Genomic DNA, 22,970 nt, shown 5'->3' with positions numbered 1-22,970 from the left:
CGGGGTGCGGCGGCGGCAGCCAATGAGGGCGCTGGGTGTTGGGGAGGGGGAGGCCGCTGGCCCCGGCGGGAGGCGGGAGGCCATGCGGGCGGGGCTGAGGCGGTGACCGCCGCCGCCGCCCGACATGAACTCGCTGGAGCAAGCGGAAGGTAAGGGCGGAGGGGGCGGGCACCGGGGGGCGGGGGGGGGCACGAGGAGGGGCAGGAGGAGCCCCCCCCCCCCGCCCCCGGGGCCGGTCCTTGTCGGCCCCTCAGGGAGGGGGGGGGAGGGGGGGGATGGGGGGGAGGGGCGGGTCACCCCAACCGAAGAACCATCCGAATGATGCCATCTCTTCACCCCTTACTCTGTGCAGAGCACTGCTCTAAGCGCCGGGGGAGATCCAGGGTCATCAGGGGGTCCCACTTGGGGCTCACCGGCTTCATCCCCGTTTTCCAGACCGGGTCACTGAGGCCCGGAGAAGCGAAGGGAGCTGCCCAGAGTCACCCCGCCGACAAGGGGCGGAGCCGGGATTTCATTCATTCAATCGTATTTATTGAGCGCTTACTCTGTACTGAGCGCTGGGGAGGGTGCAAGGTGATCAAGTTGTCCCCCGTCTTCATCCCCATTTTCCAGACGGGGTCACTGAGGCCCGGAGAAGCGAAGGGAGCTGCCCAGAGTCACCCCGCTGACAGGCGGCGGAGCCGGGATTTCATTCAATCGTATTTATTGAGCGCTTACTATGTACTGAGCGCTGGGGAGGGTGCAAGGTGATCAAGTTGTCCCCCGTCTTCATCCCCATTTTCCAGACGAGGTCACTGAGGCCCGGAGAAGCGAAGGGAGCTGCCCAGAGTCACCCCGCTGACAGGCGGCGGAGCCGGGATTTCATTCATTCAATCGTATTTATTGAGCGCTTACTATGTACTGAGCGCTGGGGAGGGTACAGGGTGATCAAGTTGTCCCCCGTCTTCATCCCCATTTTCCAGACGAGGTCACTGAGGCCCGGAGAAGCGAAGGGAGCTGCCCAGAGTCACCCCGCTGACAGGCGGCGGAGCCGGGATTTCATTCATTCAATCGTATTTATTGAGCGCTTACTATGTACTGAGCGCTGGGGAGGGTACAGGGTGATCAAGTTGTCCCCCGTCTTCATCCCCATTTTCCAGACGAGGTCACTGAGGCCCGGAGAAGCGAAGGGAGCTGCCCAGAGTCACCCCGCTGACAGGCGGCGGAGCCGGGATTTCATTCATTCAATCGTATTTATTGAGCGCTTACTATGTACTGAGCGCTGGGGAGGGTACAGGGTGATCAAGTTGTCCCCCGTCTTCATCCCCATTTTCCAGACGAGGTCACTGAGGCCCGGAGAAGGGAAGGGACCTGCCCAGAGTCACCCTGATGACAGGCGGCGGAGTTGGGATTTCATTCATTCAATCGTATTTATTGAGCGCTTACTCTGTACTGAGCGCTGGGGAGGGTGCAAGGTGATCAAGTTGTCCCCCGGTCTTCATCCCCATTTTCCAGACGAGGTCACTGAGGCCCAGAGAAGCGAAGGGACCTGCCCAAAGTCACCCAGTTGACAGGCGGCGGAGCCGGGATTTCATTCATTCATTAGGGTTTATTGAGCGCTTCCTGTGTGCAGAGCACTGTGCTAAGCGCTTGGAATGGACAATTCGGCAACAGATAGAGACAATCCCTGCCCGATGACGGGCTCACAGTCTAATCGGGGAGACAGATGGACAAAAACAAGACGACATAATCATGATAAATAGAATCAAGGGGATGGACACCTCATTAACAAAATAAATAGGGTAATAAAAATATATACAACAATAATAATTAGGGTATTTGTTAAGCGCTTAACTATGCGCCAAGCACCGTACTAAGCGCTGGGGTGGACCCAGTCCCTGTCCCACGTGGGGCTCACTGTCTCAATCCCCGTTTTACAGATGAGGTCACTGAGGCCCAGAGAAGTTAAGTAACTGGCCCAAAGTCACCCAGCAGACACGTGGCGGAGCCGGAATTTGAACCCATGACCTTTGATTCCGAAGCCCGGGCTCTTTCCACTGAGCCGCGCTGCTTCTCCTAATCACAATAATAATAGTATTTATCCAACGCTTCCTAGGGCCCAGGCACCGTTCCGGTGCTGAGAAGATATTGCCCATCCTAAGCGCTTAAGCAGCGCGGTTCAATGGCAAGAGCCCGGGCTTGGGAGTCAGAGGTCGTGGGTTCTAATCCCGGCCCCGCCACTTGGCGGCTGTTTGACCTTGGGGAAGTCCCTTCACCTCTCTGGGCCTCAGTTCCCTCCTGTAAAATGGGGTGGAGATTTGTACTTTAGAGAAGCAGCGTGGCTCAGTGGAAAGAGCCCGGGCTTAGGAGTCAGAGGTCATGGGTTCTAATCCTGGCTCTGCCACTTGTCAGTTGTGTGGCTGTGGGCAAGTCACTTAATTTCTCTGTGCCTCAGTGACCTCATCTGTAAAATGGGGATTAAGACTGTGAGCCCCACGTGGGACAACCTGATAACCTTGTACCTATCCCAGCGCTTAGAGCAGTGCTCTGCACATAGTAAGCTCTTAACAAATACCAACATTATTATTATTATTACTTCAGAGAAGCAGTGTGGCCCAGTGGAAAGAGCACATTTTAGAAGTCAGAGGTCGTGGGTTCTAATCCCGGCTCTGCCACCTGTCAGCTGGGTGACTTTGGGCAAGTCACTTCACTTCTCAGGGCCTCAGTGACCTCATCTGTCAAATGGGGATGAATAATAATAATGTTGGTATTTGTTAAGCGCTTACTATGTGCCGAGCACTGTTCTAAGCGCTGGGGTAGACACAGGGGAATCAAGTTGTCCCACGTGGGGTTCACAGTCTTAATCCCCATTTTACAGATGAGGTAACTGAGGCACCGAGAAGTTAAGTGACTTGCCCAAAGTCACACAGCTGACAAGTGGCCGAGCCGGGATTCGAACCCAGGACCTCTGACTCCAAAGCCCGTGCTCTTTCCACTGTGAGCCTCACGTGGGACAACCTGATGTCCCTGTATCTACCCCAGCGCTTAGAACAGTGCTCGGCACATAGCGCTTAACAAATACCAACATTATTATTATTATTACTTTCCAAGCGCTTGGTACAGTGGTCTGCACACAGGGAGTGCTCCATAAATACGACTGAATGAATGAAGTCTGGGAGCCCCACGCGGGGCAACCTGGTTTCCTTGTAATAATCATAATAATATTGGTATTTTAAGTGCTTACTATAATAGTAATAATAATGTTGGTATTTGTGAAGCGCTTACTATGTGACAGTACTGTTCTAAGCCCTGGGGAAGATACAAGGTCATCAGGTTGTACCCTGTGGGGCTACACCCTTCATCCCCATTTTCCAGATGAGGCAACTGAGGCCCAGAGAAATTAAGTAACTTGCCCAAAGTCACACAGCTGACAGGCGGGATTAGAACCCATGACCTCTGATTCCCAAGCCCAAGCTCTTTCCATTAGGCCACGCTGCTTCTGCCAAGCACTTTTCTAAGCGCTGGGGTAAATACAGGGTCATCAGGTTGTCCCCTGTAGGACTCACAGGCTTCATCCCCATCTTACAGATGAGAGAATTGAGGTCTAGAGAAGTTTTGACTTGTCCAAAGTCATTCATTCATTCACTCGTATTTATTGAGCACTTACTATGTGCAGAGCACAGTACTAAGCACTTGAAATGTACAATTCGGCAACAGATAGAGACGATCCCTGCCCAATGACGGGCTCACAGCTAACAAGTGGCAGAGGAGGGATTAGAACCTATGACCTCTGACTCCCAAGCCCGGGCTCTTTCCACTAAGCCACGCTGCTCCTCACCTAGTGTTTAGAACAGTGCTTGGCACATAGTTTGTGCTTAAAAATACCATTATTATTTCAGCACTTAATACAGTGCCTCTGCACTTAGTACAGTGCCTGGCACATAGTAAGCGCTTAATACCATAAACAACCACAACAAATACCATCATCATCGTCATCATCATTCTGAGCATTGGGGTAGATACAGGCTCATTGGGTTGGACCCAGGCCCTGTCCCCTTCCCCGGGGGCTCACACCCGTAATCCCCATTTTCCAGATGAGGAAACGGAGGCCCAGAGAAGGGAAAGTGACTCGCCCAAGGTCACCCAGCAGACAAGGGGCGGAGTCGGGATTAGAACCCAGGTCCTCCCGTCTCCCAGACCTGTGCCGGGGGGCACCCCCAGCTCATTTAGCTTTGCCTCTCCCATTGCCTCCTTGGGCTTTCATTTCCAGCCTGTAAAACGGGGAGATCACCAATGCATTCATTCATTCAATCGCATTTATTGAGCGCTTACTGCGTGCAGAGCACTGTACTAAGCACTTGGAAAGTACAGTTGAGCAATAGAGAGAGACGATCCCTGCCCACAATGGGCTCAAAGTCTAGAAGCGGGGGGAGACAACTGTGGTGGTACTTAAACGCTTATTCTGTGCCAGGCGTTGTAATAATAATTATAATAGTAATAATGCTATATGTTAAGCATTTACTATGCGCCCACCGCTGTTCTAAGCGCTGGGAGTGGGAGGGGGAAATACAAGGTAATCAGGTTGTCCCAAGTGGGGCTCACAGTCTTAATCCCCATTTGACAGATGAGGGAACTGAGGCACAGAGAAGTTTAGGGACTTGCCCAAAGTAACACAGCAGACAAGTGGCAGAGTAGGGATTAGAACCCGGGTCCTTCTGACTCGGGACTTCCAGGCCCGTGCTCAGGAGCTTATTTATATTAATGTCTGGCTCTCCTTCTAGACTGTAAGCTCGTTGTGGGCGCTTAGTACAGTGCTCTGCACAGTAGGCTCTCAATAAATACAACTGACCGTCTGCCCCCTATTCCTAACCACACTTACGTGCAAGTTCATGGAACAAGACACCTACCAATGACTGAATAGAGACATCTCTATTTTTTCACCTTAGATCTCAAGGCTTTTGAGAGAAGACTTACTGAATATATCGCTTGCTTACAACCTGCCACAGGACGTTGGAGAAGTAAGTTAGTTCAGTCCTTCCCCTTTTAGAAAATATTTAAGCGTAATTATTTGATCTCTTCTTGCCGGTAATCTGCTTTCATTCATTGCTTGTAATAAAAGTCTTCAAGCCTTCAGTGTACCATTGGGCCGATTTTTCCACGAAAGTGGAATTTTTGTATTTTATTGCAACATATCCTCACACCCACCTAGGTCAGAATGAACTACAGTATAAACACAGTGTTACCGTATTTTGTTAGGTATGATTTTGGCAGTTGTCATCACAGCAGGGAAAGGTCTTAAAAGACTCGACCGTGTAAATTGTTTCTTGGGCCCAGAATTAAATGAGTGGCAGGTGGCCTTCATCCTGGTTTGTTACAAGTAGGGTAATGGTTTTGAAAAGATTTCATTTTCACTTTCTGTTTGATATAGCCTGCAGGCTGCCCAACTGGACAGTACCTGATTACTAGAATATTGTATTTGAGCATTCCTTCATTTCCTCTCCCATCTGCATTATCTGTACCCTTTGAGCACTTGGTATTCATGCCACCCTCAGCACTTGGGTAAATATCTGTGTAGCGAATTTATTTTTGTTAAGGTCTGCCTCACCCTCTAGACTGAAAGTTCCTTGTGAGCATGTCCACCAACTCTGTTATATGCTCACAAGTCTTTAGTACAGTACTCTGCACACAGTAAGCAGTTAATAAACACCAATGATTGGCTGTTACCTCGAAGTATTCACAGAGACCCTTGAAGATAACGCTGGCACCCAATGAACCTGACAAACACAAATGACTCTTCGGGCCGGGTTGAGCAGCAGACAGTTACTGAAGAACGCCCTAGGTGACACCGTAAACCACAGGGCTTTGGGTTCGTTTTTCATTTAAAGCACGTGTAAATCATAAGTTCCTATTCACAGGGTGGATTAAAAATAGCCTTATATTTGCTTGATCCTCTCAAGAATTCCAAGTACCAAATTTCCTGTCTACTGTACCATATTTACATCAACCTTCACTTACCACATGGGAAAACGGAGGCTTTGAAAAGAAATCCAAGATGTTTCATCAAGGAAATCGCATTTGTTGAGCGCTTACTATGTGCAGAGCACTGTACTAAGTATTTGGAAGAGTACATTATAACAGAGTTGGAAGACGTGTTCTCTGCCCACAACAAGCTTATTGTGTAGAAGAGTCACCCACAGGTCACGAGAGACTAAATACGCTCTCCCCAAAAGAAATTGTCCGTTCAGTTATTCCGACTGTGCTTCCTCTTGAGCATAATTGTCTTTTTGGTATTCCTTAAACGCTTATTACGTGGCAGGCACTGTCCTAAGCATTGGGGTGGATACAAGCTAATCAGGTTGGACCCAATCCATGACCCCCATGGGGCTCTCACTCTTAATCCCCATTTTACAGATGAGGGAACTGAAGCACAGAGAAGTGAGTTGCCCAAGGTCACACAGTGGACAAGAGGCAGATCCGGGATTAGAACCCAGGTCCTTCTGACTCCCAGGCCCATGAGCTACCCAGGAGACAAGGCTGCTTTTCACTATCTGATGCCTTCTGTCCTCCTAGCTTGTATGTCTGTTTCCCCCAGGAGATTGAAAGTTTCTTATGGCCCCAGTTACACTTCTTTTGGAAGAACAATAATAACAGTATTTGTTAAGCGCTTGCTGTCTGCCAAACGCTGTTCAAACACTGCTCCCTCACCCTTCCCCGTCATCTGTGCACTTGGATCTGTAACCTTTGGGCTTTTGATATTTGCCCTACCCTCAGCCCCATGGCACATATCTGTAAATTATGTACTATAAATGTTTTGTATTACTGTCTACCTCCTCCTGTTGACAGGCTCTTGGGCAGGGAACGGGACTACCCGTTCTGTGGTGGTGTACTCTCCCAAGTGCTTAGTATAATGCTCTGCACCCAATAAGCCCTCAATAAATGTCATTGATAATGATGAGGATGAAGTGCTGTACCTTGCAAAGCATGTGGGACAGGGCACCTTGTTCAGTAGGAGAAGCAGCGTGGCGCAGTGGAAAGAGCACGGGCTTTGGAGTCAGGGCTCATGAGTTCGAATCCCAGCTCTGCCACTTGTCGGCTGTGTGACTGTGGGCAAGTCACGTAACTTCTCTGTGCCTCAGTTCCCTCATCTGTAAAATGGGGATTAAGACTGTGAGCCCCACGTGGGACAACCTGATTCCCCTATGTCTACCCCAGCGCTTAGAACAGTGCTCGGCACATAGTAAGCGCTTAACAAATACCAACATTATTATTATTATTAATAAATCCCATTACTACTTCTTATTAGACTGTGTTGCCGCCTGTGTGTCTTATTAGGCTTGAGTTACTTTAGGAATAAATGGTTCTTATATACTTGTTGATTTAGCTTTTGTTTTCTTACAGTGATTCTTATAGTGGTATCCGTCTGCACAGCTACCGGTGCGTGGAATTGGTTAATAGACCCTGAGACACAAAAGGTAGGCGGTCTTTCTTATTTATTGACCGACAGAGCAAAGACAGACTGTTGGGGGACTGTTTTATAATAAAGAAAAGGAAATTAGCAGGATAGAACTGATCTAGCTTTGATCTGAGTTTTCCGGTCTATCGGGACTAGAGGATAATTGTTTTAGGCTTTCTTTCAATGAAAAGCATTAATTTCCAGTAAGATTAAAAAAAAAAAGTTGCCTTTTCCAAATTTCTCCAATGAATTACTTCAAAAACTGTAATGGTAATGTCTGAAATGAGCCCCCCCCCTTTTTTTCTTTTTTGCAATTTTTTTTCCATCTCTGGTAGTTTTCTCTGATAATTCAAAAGTCCGTCTCACGTAATATTAAGGGCAAGGTAAAAGTAAGACCTGGAGTAAAGTTTTGGTTATTGGAAGTAAACAGGAGCTTGTGTTTTCAGTTAGCCAAGAACCTGAGTAATTTGGAGGCTCTCTAGATTAATTTGTTGGGCAGGAGAGGTAGAAGAAGGGTTGGGTGGTTGGGTGGTGGGTGGAAAGAGAAAGAATGTAGTGGAACAAACAGGAAATTGTCCTTCCTGTCTTCATCTGAGCGCCTCACCACCCCCAATCTGCTTCCAGCCCCTCAAGGGAATGTGTAGAGAGGCTGACCGAAGACAGAGAAAGTCTTTTCAAAGAAAGAGCCTCCAAGTGGTTTTGGGTTTAAGATTGCATGAGAAAATCATTGATTTATTGAAGGTTGTTTTCTAAGCTTCAGGGTTTAAACAAATAAAAATAAAACCATCAGTAGGGTATTCATAAGTACCCTGGGTTAGTTCCTTTTGCCATGGATTTACATTTAGGGATGCACGAGAATTGAGTGGCGGGATATTGGATCCTGAGTGAGGTTTTTAACCGCAGAGTAATAAAGTAACCCAATCAGAATCCATTTTCCCTATCTAGTAGTAGTAATAAAGAAACCAGTACTTTGTATTCCCTGTTCAGCCTGAAGGGAGTGAAATTGAGAGGTGTATGTGCCTAGAGTCCTTGCTGATAGGATGCTATCTGGAGGGACTCAGTAGAACCATTTCAGTAAAACACGTTTTTTAACTTGAACATTCCAACTACTTCCCTCACAGGTGTCCTTCTTTACATCACTGTGGAATCATCCATTTTTCACAATTAGCTGTATCACTCTAATAGGTTTGTTTTTTGCGGGAATTCACAAGAGAGTGGTAGCACCTTCGATGTATCCTTTACATTGATCGACTGCAATAAAATGAGTCTACTCGGCAGCTTTTCACTTAGAAGCACCTATAAGCGACAGCTCTTTTCAAGCTCTCTCTAAACCGTTGTTTCCTTTGACCATTTTCCGTGCAGTATAGCAGCCCGATGTCGAACAGTTTTAGCAGAATATAATATGTCTTGTGATGACGTAAGTAAATCTTGTTTCATGCCACCTTTCAAATGCCTAAAAGACTGATAACCTTTTTGGCTTTGGAGAACTTTAAGATTTTCATTATTGCAGAGGTTTTTCTGTCCACTGTGGAGTGGAGGTGAGGTAATTCTATGTATGCCAAATTATATTTCTTTTTACCTACCCTCATCCTCTGTACTTGTGGTCTTAGAATTGTTTCTACAGGATGAAGACAAATATCACTATAGTCAAATTCTCTGATTTTTAAAAATGACTCCTGTTCATACTGGGGATGGGAATTCTCTGGATTCTCATTTACTTCAGTTAGTTAAAACTCTTCCTGATACGGGAGAGAGTTCCTTCTCTGTCAGCTATGGATCATATTCCTAGTGTGGAAAATCGCTTCATTTGGCATCAGGGAGTCCTTGAAATAGCTATTCACAAGACACAGGTAGCCGTTGAAAGAAGATGACTGGTTCCACAAATTCAGCATAATTTTGTAGAGCGGATTCCGTGTCAAACGACAGCATTTGAGAACATAATGTGGATTTGGAACACTGGAGGATTTTGTGTTCCTCAAATTAAAACAGTCTTCATTCTGTTTCCATTTGTTGTGTGACACTAAAGTATCAGCCGACTGAAGTTGCCAAAGATAAGTTTTTCAGGGTGGAAATAAATGTTGGTGCATAATTCGTATTCACAATTTAGATTTTAAAAGGCAAGAAATACTTGAAGCTTTATAAAATCCCCAGGAGAAATGCCTTTCCTTCTGGATTAGATGGATCTCCGCCCCTTTTCCACTGCTCACGTTATTTTTTTCTTGAAGTGTTTTCACCTTGCAGTTCACTTCCTTTCTCTACTTATTTGTTCCTCACTCTGTCTCTTCTTCGATCAATCAGTAGTATTTATTGAGTGTTTACTGTGTGCCAAGCTGTATACCAAGTGCTTGGGAGAGTACAGTACACTAGAGTTGGTCACCATATTCCTCACCCTCGAGGAGCTTACAGTCTAGAGTCTATTTTATGTTAAAATTTCAGATAGGGGAGTTGGGAGAGTTATGGCTATGTACATAATCATTGGAGTGAATATCAACTGCTTATGGGGTACAATTGGGTCTGCTACTACAGTGAGAAGGTAATGATTCAGGGAACCAGAAATTATGTTTTCCTCCTGTTCTTCCTATGGTTGATGAACCATCTTTCCTTCCTTTTTTACTGCGTGTTTGCATTTTCAGTTGCATCTCTCCCGTTTTCCTCCAGTCTCTTTTCTTATCCTCCACATCTCTGCTACCTTCACTGTGCTTCATTACCTTCCCCTAAAGAATTGGAACAGAGCCCTCTCTGCTTAAATGCACCCGGACTGCACGGGCTAGGCATCGCCTGTCTGTCAAGTGCTAAACCCTCCCCCCCACAGTGTGCAGGCCTAGGGAGGTTCTGAGGACTCCCCTCAGGAAGCCTGACTGGTAGATCCATTTTGCGTGTGTAAATAAGAACTTCGAGAAAATTCAGATTGCTTTCTCTAAGCAAAAGTGAGGTCTAGAGTATGTCTGGGTAGAATAGTGGGACTGTTGTCATCTGTGATATTTACTGAGGGCTGTGTGCTGAACGCTGTACTAATATCAGTGTCAACTGGGTACTTAGCTCATCACCATCCATAAAGAGGACTGGTGTTGGGGCAGATGCCGGACAAGGATCAACTGTCCAGCAGGAAGGCAAAAATATGTAGGTAATGATGGTTGTTCATTAAGTACTTACTAGGCACCTAGCGTTGTGCTAAGCACTGGGGTAGGTGGGTGCAAGATTAGCAGATCAGACCCAGGTATGGTATAATTGGCTTAAACCTTATACCAAGTTGTGTTGTGCCTCCAGAAGGTTATGAGGAATATTATTTTTAAAAAAAGAACTTTTCAACTAGTCATCCCTTCAAATTAATGTCTAAGCATTAATTTAAATTAATTTACTCCCAAAAAAAGCATAGTCAGGACTTTCCAAACTAATTTAAGGATTTTATACATGATCATGGTTCTAGCTTGTACTCAGGATGTTGACCTGAGCATTTTGCCATATTACAGTCATCTCTGATTTCCTCACACCAACGAAGTGAAAATCCAAATGGCAGTGCCCTAAATCCAGATGCTTCCCCAGGGGTTATGGGACTGGTCTTGACTTGCCCTCCATCAGTAGAGGTCAGGAAGCAGTCAGTTGTATTTATTGAGCGCTTACTGTGTGCACTGTAGAGACAGACTGTGAGACACACATCAATATAAATAAGTAAATTACAGATATATACATAAGTGCTGTGGGGCCGGGTCGGGGGATAAATAAAGGGAGTAAGTCGGGGCGGCGCAGAAGGGAGTGGGGGAAGAGGAAAACAGGGCTTAGTCAGGGAAGGCCTCTTGGAGGATATGAGCCTTCAGTAAGGCTTTGAAGCGGGGGAGAGTAATTATCTGTCAGATATGAGGAGGGAGGGCTTTCCAGGCCAGAGGCAGGACGTGGGCGAGAGGTCGGCGGCAAGATAGACGAGATCTAGGTATAGTGAGAAGGTTGCCATTAGAGGAGCGAGGTGTGAAGGCTGGGTTGTAGTAGGAGAGCAGCGAGGTGAGCTAAGGGGGGACAAGGTGATTGACTGCTTTAAAGCCAGTGGTGAGGAGTTTCTGTTTTATGTGGAGGCAGTGGGCAACCACTGGAGGTTCTTGAGGAGAGGGGAAACATGGACCTGAACGTTTTTGTAGAAGAATGATCCGGGCAGCAGAGTGAAGTCTGGAGTGGAGTGGGGAAAGACGGGAGGCTGGGAGGTCAGCAAGGAGACTGATGCAGTCAGCAAGGCAGGAGAGGATAAGTGATTGAACTGGGTGGGCCATCACAACTATAGGGCAGTCAGAGTTTCTGACTTCAGCAGGTCCCAGTTAGAATAAAATAAAACCATTCGGTCACAGTAAGAACCTGTTGGGCCCATCCATTCTAGAACTTGGTCTCCCAATAGGAATAACCCTGCTTGGACATACGATGTAATGGGTTTAGTCTTCAATGATGTTGACGATGTCTCTTCTTTGTTTCCTACCTTTTTAGACTGGAAAACTCATTTTGAAGCCTAGGCCTCACGTGCAGTGAACCTCTGCAGGGCAGTGTCCCAAGATCTCACATAGCCTTGTCATCCAATAGGGGATGCAGCACAGAAAACCATAACAGGACTCCTTTTCCAGTTGGATATGTACAGGTCTTAGCAATTACTGACAAGTGTGCAATATTGACCCATATGATCTCGACCCTTTCTCACATCATCTGTGCTTCTGATACCTTTGATTACTCATATTTCAGTATTCGTGTCCCTTTAGGACTTCAGGTGCTGCGGAAGGTATCTGCAGGTGAAGTATGCATCTCGATGACTAAGGTCACCTTAGGAACAGAACCTCATTGTGTTTTTATAATGTACCTTTGCAAGCCGCTGTACATAGAAAAATCATTGCCAACGCTAAGCGACAAGAAAAGATGTTGTGTGGACCTTGGTTCTCCTGCTCCAGTATTTAAGGCAGACCCACTTGCCATTCCTCCAGCTCCTTAATTTTTCCACCCCTTCCTCGTTACAGCCAGCTGTCCCTTCCATCCTCCTAAATTATTCTGTAGCCAGTAGCTTCTAAAGCAGGAGATGCATCGCACTGCTCTCCAGCGGAAGGAGAACAGGTCCACAGTAACGTTGCGAAGAATCGTGGGTGTGTCGGAATGGAATTTGTGTTAACTCTCGTAAAGAACCGCGGCCACCGTTGTGGTTCTGCCCGTCCGTTCTATGTTTTCATTTAGTGTCCGACCGCTTAACATTTTAAAACCATTTTAAGAATTTTTCCAAAGGTCTCGAATGATAAGAATTCAGCTGTAAATTCTGTACCGCCTGGGAATTTGTTTGTCACGGTCTTTTAGATCGTCAGATTTTATGCTGTGGTAAACATGCCATTACACTAGTATTGCTGATGTGTAATTTAGGAGCCTAAATTGTCCAATAAAGGGTTATACGTGAACAGTGCCACAAATTAGTGCTTACAATTCTCCCTGTTTAGAGAGCAAGTGTTAATGACATACTGTGTATGCCTAACAGCCACACATACTATAATAGCCTTTAAAAATTAAAGTATTGGAATTGTTGTTACAACAATATTTTAAAGTGCTGGAGGTGCCTTTTTACTTGTTCCGGGAAAGTTTAAATTACGTTGGGAGCATCTTTTTAATTTCCTTTGACGTGAGCACAGAAGTTTCAGAAACTTCTCAGTAAAAGGCTCTAATAAGGTTGCCATTCTGCTGCTATTCAACATCGAATGAACCTACTTTGGCTTTTGTGTGCGTACAGTTTTACCTTTTGAACCGCAGCAATAAAGCCCTGGACTCCTAAGAAGTCTGAGTGGGTGTTCTATAATCCTATGTTTCCGTATTGTTTTATTTTCTGTAAATTTTGTAGGTAAATATGTGTATAAAAATAAATACTTTCTATATAAGTGGCAATATTGGGTTTTTTTCTTGGAGTATTGTGTAGAGGATCACTGCATCAGCCTCCTTGCTGACCCCCCAGCCTCCTGTCTCTCCCCACTCCAGTCCGTACTTCACTCTGCTGCCCGGATTTCTACAAAAACGTTCAGGACCAGTTTCCCCACTCCTCAAGAACCTCCGGCGGTTACCCATCCACCTCCGTGTCAAGCAGGAACTCTTTATCACTGGCTTCAAAGCACTCAATCACCTTGCCCCCCCCCCCCCCCCCCCCCCCACCTCACTACTCTCCTACTACAATCCAGCCTGCGTACTCTGCTCCTCTAATTCTAACCTTCTCACTGTGTCTCGATCTCATCTATCTCACCGCCGACCCCTCGCCCACATCCTGCCTCTGGCCTGGAACGCCCTCCTTCCTCAAATCTGACAGGCATTTACTCTCCCTCCTTCAAAACCTTTTTGAAGGCCTTCCCTGACTGAGCCCCCCTTTCCTCTTCTCCCACTCCCTTCTGCGCCGCCCTGTACTCCCTTTCCCAACCCCCGTCAGCCTTACAGCACTTATGTAATTTATTTACATTATATTTATACTGAAGTCTGTCTCCCCCCACCTCTAGACTGTAAGCTTGTTGTGGGCAGGGAATGTTGTTGTACTCTCCCAAGTGCTTAGTACTGTGCTCTGCACACAGTAAGCACTCAAAAAATAGGATTGAATGAGTGAGGTATACAGATGAAATTTATGTGGTTAGGCCAGGAAGGTGAGTACAAAAAATAGATTATGATCATCTTGAAGTTTACTTGGTGTCCCTTTAATGGTCTTTTACAAAAAAAAAAAAAAGGACTTTCGACTCCCTTCTATTGATTGGCATGATTCATCCATATTAAAATGGCCCTAATTTAACAAAGTGGATTTTTTAGTAGTTATTAATAGTAATAATAACAGTATTTGTTAAGCGCTGGGGTAAGATACAAGCTAATCAGGTCGGGCACGGTCCCTATCCCACATAGGGCTCACAGTCTTAATTTTCATTTTGCAGATGATGTAACTGAGGCACAGAGAAGTGACTTGCCCAAGGTCATACAGCAGACAAGTGGCGAAGATGGAATTAGAACCAGGTCCTCCTGAATTCCAGGCCAGTCAGTCAATCGTATTTATAGAGCGCTTAGTGTGTGCAGAGCACTGTACTAAGCATTTGGGAGAGCCAATGCTCTGTCCACTAGGCCACATATTATGTGTTATTATTTGGGATTAGCTCTTTTAATATAAGAACTGATAACTCCTTGTGGGTGGGGATCAAGTCTGTCAGCTCTACTGGACTGTCCCAAGGGCCTAGTACAGTGCTTTCTAAACAGTAAAGCACCATAAATCGGTTGTATTGAGTGTTTACTGTACTCAGTCCTTGGGACAGTCCAATACAACAGAGTTAGTAGACAAATTTCTTGCCCATAATTAGCGAACAGTCTAGAAATTCCATTGGTTGATTGCCTCCTATTTTTAACTACTTAGGGCACAACCCCTTTCAACCTCCACCCCTCCTTGCAAACTGACAACGTATGGATGGGAGGAAGGGTAAGGGAAAGAGGAATGAACAGTTCTAATCCTGATAAAGAGAAGTTTTTAAACACCTGCCTCTACTTCCTGCTCAAGGCAATCGATAACAATTTAAAATTAATTCTTTAATTCTCATTTTATATCCAAGGTATTGAGCCGTTTGACTATGGTCTAATCTTCAAAAATGAAGGATTTATATTCCATCACTACACTGCGTATATGCTGTTGTAGTAGCAGGTCTTGCTCACGTATTCGGTGTGCTGTGCTTGGAATAGTATAAATCAGTCATTTATCGAACGCTTACTATTTACAGAACACCGTACTATGTGCCTGGCAGAGTACAACAGAATGAGTAGATACGTTCCCTGCCCATAATGAGCTTACAGTCTAGAGGGGGAGGCAGACATTAATATGAATAAATAATTTATATATAATTTAAAGATAGGTACATAAGTGCTGGGGGATTATGGTGGGGGCAACATCAATTGTCCAAAAGAAGCACAAGCCCCAGACCCTCCCTGTTCACAAGAGCCCTTCTTTATACTTGTATAATGGACAGATGGTTTCACTGGGAATCAGAAAAGCTGGTTCTGTTTCTGGCTTCGCTACTAGTTCATGACTTTTGGGCAAATCACAAACCCACTTTGTGCCTGTTTTCTAATCTTGCACGAAATTTGCTCCCAATTGCATTTATTAAGCACTTACTATGTGCAGCGCACTGTACTAAGCGTGTGGGGGAGTACAATATAACAGAGTTGGTAGACACATTCCCTGACCACAGTGAGCTTTCATTCTAGAGGAGGAGACGGACATTAATAGAAATAATATATTATGGATATGTACATAAGTGTTGTAGGACTTATGTGATAAGTGCGCCCTGTCTTCTTCATAGGAGCACTGGGAATTTTAGATTTCTAAAAACCTTTAAAGCACAGAAAACTCCTCAAGGATGGGAGTTGTAGTCCTTGGCTACACCACTGGGTGTGTTTTCTTGGATGGGTCTTTCCATTTATCAAGAAAAGTTAAATGGGTTTTCTGTGCCAGCGATTGACCTGGTCGGAGCAAACATTTTTTTGCAAGGCCCCCACTGCTGCTGCGGCACCCAAGTCAAAGACCTTGCTGATGCAGCCACAAGAACAAATCAGCTACCTTTTAAACAAATCCAAACAAAGTACTGTACTTTGAAATGCAGAGAGAGACATGGTGGCCCCCTAAGTCATCCACAGAGCTAAATTGGGTTAGGGTAGCTTTTCCTCCTTTTACCATCCTCTCTTTCTAATACGCTGCCTTGGGTTCGGGCTGTTTTCCAAAGCCAACTGCCCTTTTTATCCTTTCAGGGTTTGGACACTAGAACAGTGCTTGGCACACAGTAAGCGCGTAACAAATACCCTAATTTATTAATTGGTTTTCCGATGTCTTCCAAGGGCAGGATGAGATTGGGGGTGGGGGGTCTGGTGGGCAAAGTCCCCTCGGTCCCTAGGACGAGGATTCTGCTTCAGATATAGCCTTGGTGGTTTGCCCATTTCTCCCAGAGACGTGACTTCATCACAGGGATTAGCTTGGTTGGGTCCCTGACACCTATAGAACGGAAGGTTGTGTATTTGGAATGACTTTAGAGAATTAGAATGAAGTAATAATAATGACAGTATTTGTTCGCTTATGAAGAGAAAGCAGCGCGGCCTAGTGGGCAGAGCATAGGCCTGGGAGTCAGAAAGACGTGCGTTCTAATGCCGGCTCTGCCACTTGTCTGCTATGAGACCTTGGAGAAGTGACTTAACTCCTCTACGCTTGTTACCTCATCTGTAAAATGGGAGTTACGACTCTAAGCCCCTTGTGGGACGTGGACTGTGTCCAACTTGATTTGCTTGTAGGTACCCCAGCGCTCAGTAAAGTGTCTAGCACATAGTAATTGCTTAATAGATGCCGTAAAAAAAAAGTTTTGAGACTGGGGGGAAGAATTCTCAGATGATCAGTAGCTGAAGGCAGGGGAGGTTTCTGGAGCGAGCCTGTGATCGGCAGCTAATGGCTTCTGGCATAGTTCAAAACCACATTTTCTGGATTGGTGGCTAGTATCCAGTTTTCAGCTGGTCTGTCCCCAATCTGGTAGATATTCGGCCTGGCACAACGTGACGCCTAGTATTTATATTTTCAGGGAGACCAGGGTACTACCGGTTCTGCCCCTTGCCTGCGGTGCGAGACCCTGGGCAAGTCATTTAACCTCTCTGTGCCTCCGTTGCCTCACATCTGTAAAATAAGAGGACAATCCTTAGTCTCCCTCCCTCTCAGACTCTGAGCCCTGAATGGGGCACGGACTCTGTCCAATCTGATCAGAACGCTGCTTCAGAATCCTTCCAGTCAGATCCTTTCATAATGATGACTGAGCATTACTTAGTGCCAGGCACTGTACTAAGTGCTGGGGTAGATACAAGCAAATGGGGTGGGACAGTCCCCGTCCCACAGGGAGCTCACAGTCTCAATCCCCATTTTACAAGATGAGGTGACTGAGGCACAGAGAAGTAAAGTGACTTGCCCAAGGTCACACACCCTTAGCCCATTCCATTGTTCCCCCAAGCATCCTGTTGCCAATAGCGGAAAGAAGATTCCCAGACTGAGTAAACCGTAGATCGAATCCAGTTATGGCACAGATTATGTTTCTGTTTCTCATGGTCTTGAAATTCAACTGACCTCCTCTTCTTCCCCTACAAAACAGTTAACTAAGCCTTAAAAGATGACTGTCTCTTTCCTGAATTTTATCAGGAAGGTTTGCGGGGGATATTTGTTCAGCGAGAATCTTCTCATTTTTGGCTATTGATTTATTTTCTGATCCCTTGAGTGGTTGCTTCAACTATGCCTCAGTGTTTGTTAAGTGCTTTTCTGCTAAATTGGATGGATTCACAAATAAATCCTTTATCCTGGTTGTAATTAAATTGGACTTGGGGAATAATTATGTAGCATTACATGGTCTTGATGGGGAGAAGAGAGGCTACTGGTGAAATTGCTATGGTGAGCACTCCGGGTTTTTTTGTTGCCTTTTTTTTAAAAGCATTAAAGGCCTTGGTAACATGTATCGAGCCTCATCTTTATTTGCCTAAATTCCTTTTTCTTCTTTTTTATTCTTTGTGTAGCAGTAGATTCCTTCCTTCTCAACTCATCCACATTGAGTGTACAGTCAGTTCTATAATACATATTTTCCCTACGTAAATTGATTATATGAGGATGGGTGGATTGAGGTAGTAGTTATAATAGTATTTATTAAGTGCATACTTTGTGCGGAGCACTGTCTTAAGCACGGGGGAAGAGTATACAGGTGGGAAGTAGACCCGGACCCTGTCCCTGGAAGAGCTCACAATCTATGAATATAGAAAGTGGGGGAAGAGTGGAAGTGGACACTTAAGGAGCAACGAAACATTGAAACGTTAAAACAGTGTAAAGGACAAGGGCAAATATGTAATACACAAATAACTTCTTAATAATAATGGCATTTATTAAGTGCTTACTATGTACCAGGCACTGTACTGAGTGCTGGGGTGGATATAGGCAAATTGAGTTGGACACAGACCCTGTCCCACATGGAGCTCCCAGTCTTAATCCCCATTTTACAGGTGAGGTAGCTGAGGCACAGAGAAGTGAAGTGAAAGATAATAATAATGTTGGTATTTGTTAAGCGCTTACTATGTGCCGAGCACTGTTCTAAGCGCTGGGGTAGACATAGGGGAATCAGGTTGTCCCACGTGGGGCTCACAGTCTTCATCCCCATTTTACAGATGAGGGAACCGAGGCGCAGAGAAGTGAAGTGACTCGCCCACAGTCACACAGCCGACAAGTGGCAGAGCTGGGATTCGAACTCATGAGCCCTGACTCCAAAGCCCGTGCTCTTTCCACTGAGCCACGCTGCTTCTCTAAAGATGAAATATCACTAATGGTGGCTCTCCCTTCTCTGACTCTGTGGGACACTTTGTAGCTCGAAGCAGGAGCCACAGGAAGAAGGAAGAGTGAAACTAACTGAGGCTCAGCCTGAAACCTTTCATCCAAGCCTTAGGACCTGTATGGGAACCCCAGAACCTTTGAGAGCCCTGGTGCCTTCAGCCCAAGGAAGGGGGCTGACTGGATCACAGGAAGGCTGCCTCATCCTTCCTCCTGGCAGAAACTCCCTCCTTCTTCACATCTGGCAGAAGACAGCTCTCTCAATCCATCAATCGTATTTATTGAGTGCTTACTACCTGCAAAGCACTGTATGAAGTGCTTGGGAGGGTACAATACAACAGAATTAGCAGATATTTTCCCTGCCCATAACGAGTTTACAGTCCATCTCATCTGACCCCTCACCCACAGCCTGCCTCCGGCCTGGAACGCCCTCCCTCCTCAAATCTAATAATTACTCTCCCCCCAAGACATCTCCTCTAATAGGCCTTCCCTGACTAAGGGGTCCCGGTTCCTCTTCTCCCACCCCCTTCTTCAGGCTTTGACTGGTTCCTTTTGTTCTTCCCCCTTCCCAGCCCAACAGCAGAGAAGCAGCACAGTGGCAAGAGCCCGGGCTCGGGACTCAGAGGACTTGGGTTCTAATTCCAGCTCCGCCACTTGTCTGCTGTGTGTCCTTGGGCAAGCCACTTTGCTTCTCTGTGCCTCAGTTACCTCATCTGTAAAATGGGGATTAGGACCGTGAGCCCCCATGTGGGACAACTTGATTACTCTGTATCTACCCCAGTGCTTAGAACAGTGCTTGGCACATAGTAAGTGCTTAACAAATGCCATTAATATTAATATGCCAGTGCTTAGAACAGTACTTGGCACAGAGTGCTTAACAAACAGCATAATTATTATTATGTACATATCCATCATTTACTTATTTATGATAATGTCTGTCTTCCCAGCCCCCAGATTGTAAGGTCACTGCAGGCAGGGAATATTCTTGTATGGTACTTCCCAAGAGCTTAGTACAGTGCTCTGCACATAGTAAGTGCTCAATAAATACGACTGAATGAATGAATCCTTCTGAAATCCTACCTCCTCTAGGAGACCGTAACTGATTGAATGGATTCCTGAGTGCTGCTCTTCCCTCTAGGCCACACTGCTGGTGTTTGTTCACATTAGCCAGCTACAAAGGGAACCCAGACCAGAGCCAGGTATTCTGGCTCCCAGAATTTTGCTGTCTGATGATGTTGGTATTTGTTAAATGCTTACTATGTGCAGAGCACTGTTCTAAGCGCTGGGGGAGATACAGGGTAATCGGGTTGTCCCGCGTGAGGCTCACAGTCTTAATCCCCATTTCACAGATGAGGTAACTGAGGCACAGAGAAGTGACTTGCCCACAGTCACACAGCTGACAAGTGGCAGAGCTGGGAGTCGAATCCATGACCCCTGACTCCGAAGCCCAGGCTCTTTCCACTGAGCCACGCTGCTTCCCCTGCTTCCACCGAACCAACCTCAGGCCTCCCCCAAATTACGACTGACAACAGGCAGTCCTACTCCCGAAGCTCCATGTGGGACAGGGACTGTTCAACCCGATTTGCTCCTATCCACCCCAGAACTTAGTACAGTACCTGGCACACAAGCGCTTAACAAATACCACAATTATTATCATTACTCCCATCGACATGAATTTTACCACTAGGAATAGTGTAGTAATTGTAATAGTGAAAGTATTTATTAAATGCCTCCTGGGTGCAGAGGACACTTTTTTCAGCCCTCCTAAATGAATTTAAGATCCCTGGCCAGGCAGAATGGAATTTACCATCCTGAGATGGATTGAAAACATTAAAGGCTAATAAATGAAGGAAAGGGTTGGTTCCAAATCGTTTTAACTCTGGCTGGGACAGAGAGTGAGATTGTGCAGGAGCAGAGGACAGAGGTATGCTTGATGTTAAGCTCCCATTTCATTTGAGCCTGGGTTCTGGGGTGTCTCCAGTCTGAAAGGTGACTTAAAACTTGTCCTGACATGTTGAGCTGGGCAGGGTGCTCCAAGGTATAACCTCTCACATTGGGAGCCAGAAGTCCCTCATCATTCCTGAATTTCAGGAGGGAGATGGGGCTCTACCGGTTTACTTAGGAGGAGTGAGGAAGAAGGATGTGAAAGTCCACATCTGCAAAGAACCGGTCCTCTTCGAGAGCCAAGAAAAGACGCCAGCGGACGAAAGCGATTCGTTTGGGATACATTTAATGACTTTTTAAATATTGCTACTGGTGTTTTGAGGCTTCTGGAACGAGAAGTGCTTTATAAGAACATGAAACTCATGGTTGGGAATTCTACTTCGGTTGGATCGTCTGATGGAGTAAAGGAGAGAGGAATGTTTTAAAGTAATGATTTAAAACGAGACCTAGGGTAAATATTAGAGCTGGAGGAAAACCATCATGGGAAGGAGGGGAGAGGAAAACCAACTCACCGTGGATCAGAAACCAGGAGACTTCGGAGAGGAATGTTACAGAGAAACTGTGAGAAAGAAGACTGGAGAATGGTGGGACCCCACAATCCTCAGGTACTTAATAATTGTGGTTTTTGTTAAGTGCTTACTATGTGCCAGGCACTGTACTAAACGCTGGGATGGATACAACAAATCGGGTTGGACACAGTCCCTTGACCCACGTGGGGCTCACAGTGTCAAACCCCATTTTTCAGACGAGGGAACCGAGCCACAGAGAAGTGAGATGACTTACCCAGGGTCACACAGCAGATGAGTGGTGGATTGGGATTAGAACCCGTGACCTTTTCCAAACATAGAATCCAAATGCCGGTTCCAGGCTCTAAGGGGTAAAGCGAGTGAGGAGGAATCCTGGTTCTTGCCGAAGAAAATGGTATCATTTCTCCACTGTAGAAAATAGATCTGACAACTTTCTGCCCGCATGGGTTTGAGGGAAGTCAGAAAAGGGTCAGAGTGGGGTGAAGGGAGTGAAGGTAAAGGATCAGACCCTCTCATGCTCGGGGAGAAAGAATTTTTCAGGGGAGATGTGAACCTGCAGGCAGAGACCTAATAATTGTGATCAATGAATGGTATTTATTGAGCCCCTTCTGTATGCAGAGCCCTGAACTAAGCACTTGGGAGGGTACAACAGTGGATAGAATATACCCTGCCCACGTATTTAGTGCTTACTCTGTGCCAAGCCCTGTGTAAGCACCGGGGTAAATGCAGCATTTTCAAATCAGACATCATCCCTGTCCCATTCGGGACCCAAAGACTAAGGGGGAAGCATAATAGCTTATTTAATCCCCTGAGGAAAGAGAGGCCCTGAAAGTGACTTGCCTAAGGTCACACAGCAGGCAAGTGTCAGAGCCAGGATAAATTATTATTATTTGCTAAGTGCTTACTACGTGCCAAGCGCGCAGGGGTAACCCAGGCGTTCTGGCTCCCAATCCCATGCCACTAGGCCCTGCTGCTTCTCGGCTAACCTTCTCTCGGGATGCTGTCCTATCTGGGGTGTGCGCAGGGGTCACTGCACACATCTCTAATAGAAGCAGCGTGGCCTAGTGGCAAGAGCCCTGGCTTGGGAGTCAGAGGACGTGGGTGCTAATCCCAATGCCCCCACTTGTCTGCTGTGTGACCTTGGGCAAGTCACTTAACTTCTCTGTGCCTCAGTTAACTTCATCTGTAAAATGGGGATTAGGACGGTGTCCCCCACGTGGGACAACCGATTACCTTGGATCTACCCCAGCCTTTAGAACAGTGCTAGGCACATAGTAAGCGATTAATACTATCATCATCTTTATTATTATTATTATTATGAAGCTCAAATTTCGGCTGCAAAAAGTCAGTCTGGCAACACTTTTCATGCTTACTAAATACCATTATTATTATGAAGCTCAAATTTCGGCTGCAAAAAGTCAGTCTGGCTACACTTTTCATGCCTAAAAAATACCATTATTATTATGAAGCTCAAATTTCAGCTGCAAAAGGTCAGTCTGGCTACACTTTTCACGCTTAATAAATATCATTATTATTATTAAGCAGCTCAAATTTCAGCTGCAAAAGGTCAGTCTGGCTACACTTTTCACGCTTAATAAATATCATTATTATTATTATGAAGCTCAAATTTCGGCTGCAAAAAGTCAGTCTGGCAACACTTTTCACGCTTAAGAGATATCATTATTATTAATAAGCTCAAATTTCGACTGCAAAAAGTCAGTCT

The 22,970-nt window shown here is 45.9% G+C and overlaps 1 protein-coding gene across 1 annotated transcript; it reads left to right on the top strand.

The window, feature by feature from the left end:
* Positions 1-55: 55 nt before the first annotated feature.
* Positions 56-13,321, top strand: CNEP1R1 (CTD nuclear envelope phosphatase 1 regulatory subunit 1). Its single transcript, XM_001506748.4, has 6 exons — positions 56-149; positions 4,926-4,997; positions 7,378-7,451; positions 8,554-8,663; positions 8,795-8,849; positions 11,900-13,321. The coding sequence occupies exons 1-6, from the start codon at positions 125-127 to the stop codon at positions 11,939-11,941; spliced, it is 378 nt and encodes a 125-aa protein (XP_001506798.1). The 5' UTR covers positions 56-124; the 3' UTR covers positions 11,942-13,321.
* The last annotated feature ends 9,649 nt before the right edge of the window (positions 13,322-22,970 follow it).

Source organism: Ornithorhynchus anatinus, chromosome 11, assembly GCF_004115215.2.
Source record: "Ornithorhynchus anatinus isolate Pmale09 chromosome 11, mOrnAna1.pri.v4, whole genome shotgun sequence".
In the NCBI taxonomy this organism is placed as follows: Eukaryota; Metazoa; Chordata; class Mammalia; order Monotremata; family Ornithorhynchidae; genus Ornithorhynchus; species Ornithorhynchus anatinus.
The sequence above is the reverse complement of the archived record's forward strand: the minus strand, read 5'-3'. Positions and strand labels throughout refer to the sequence as shown.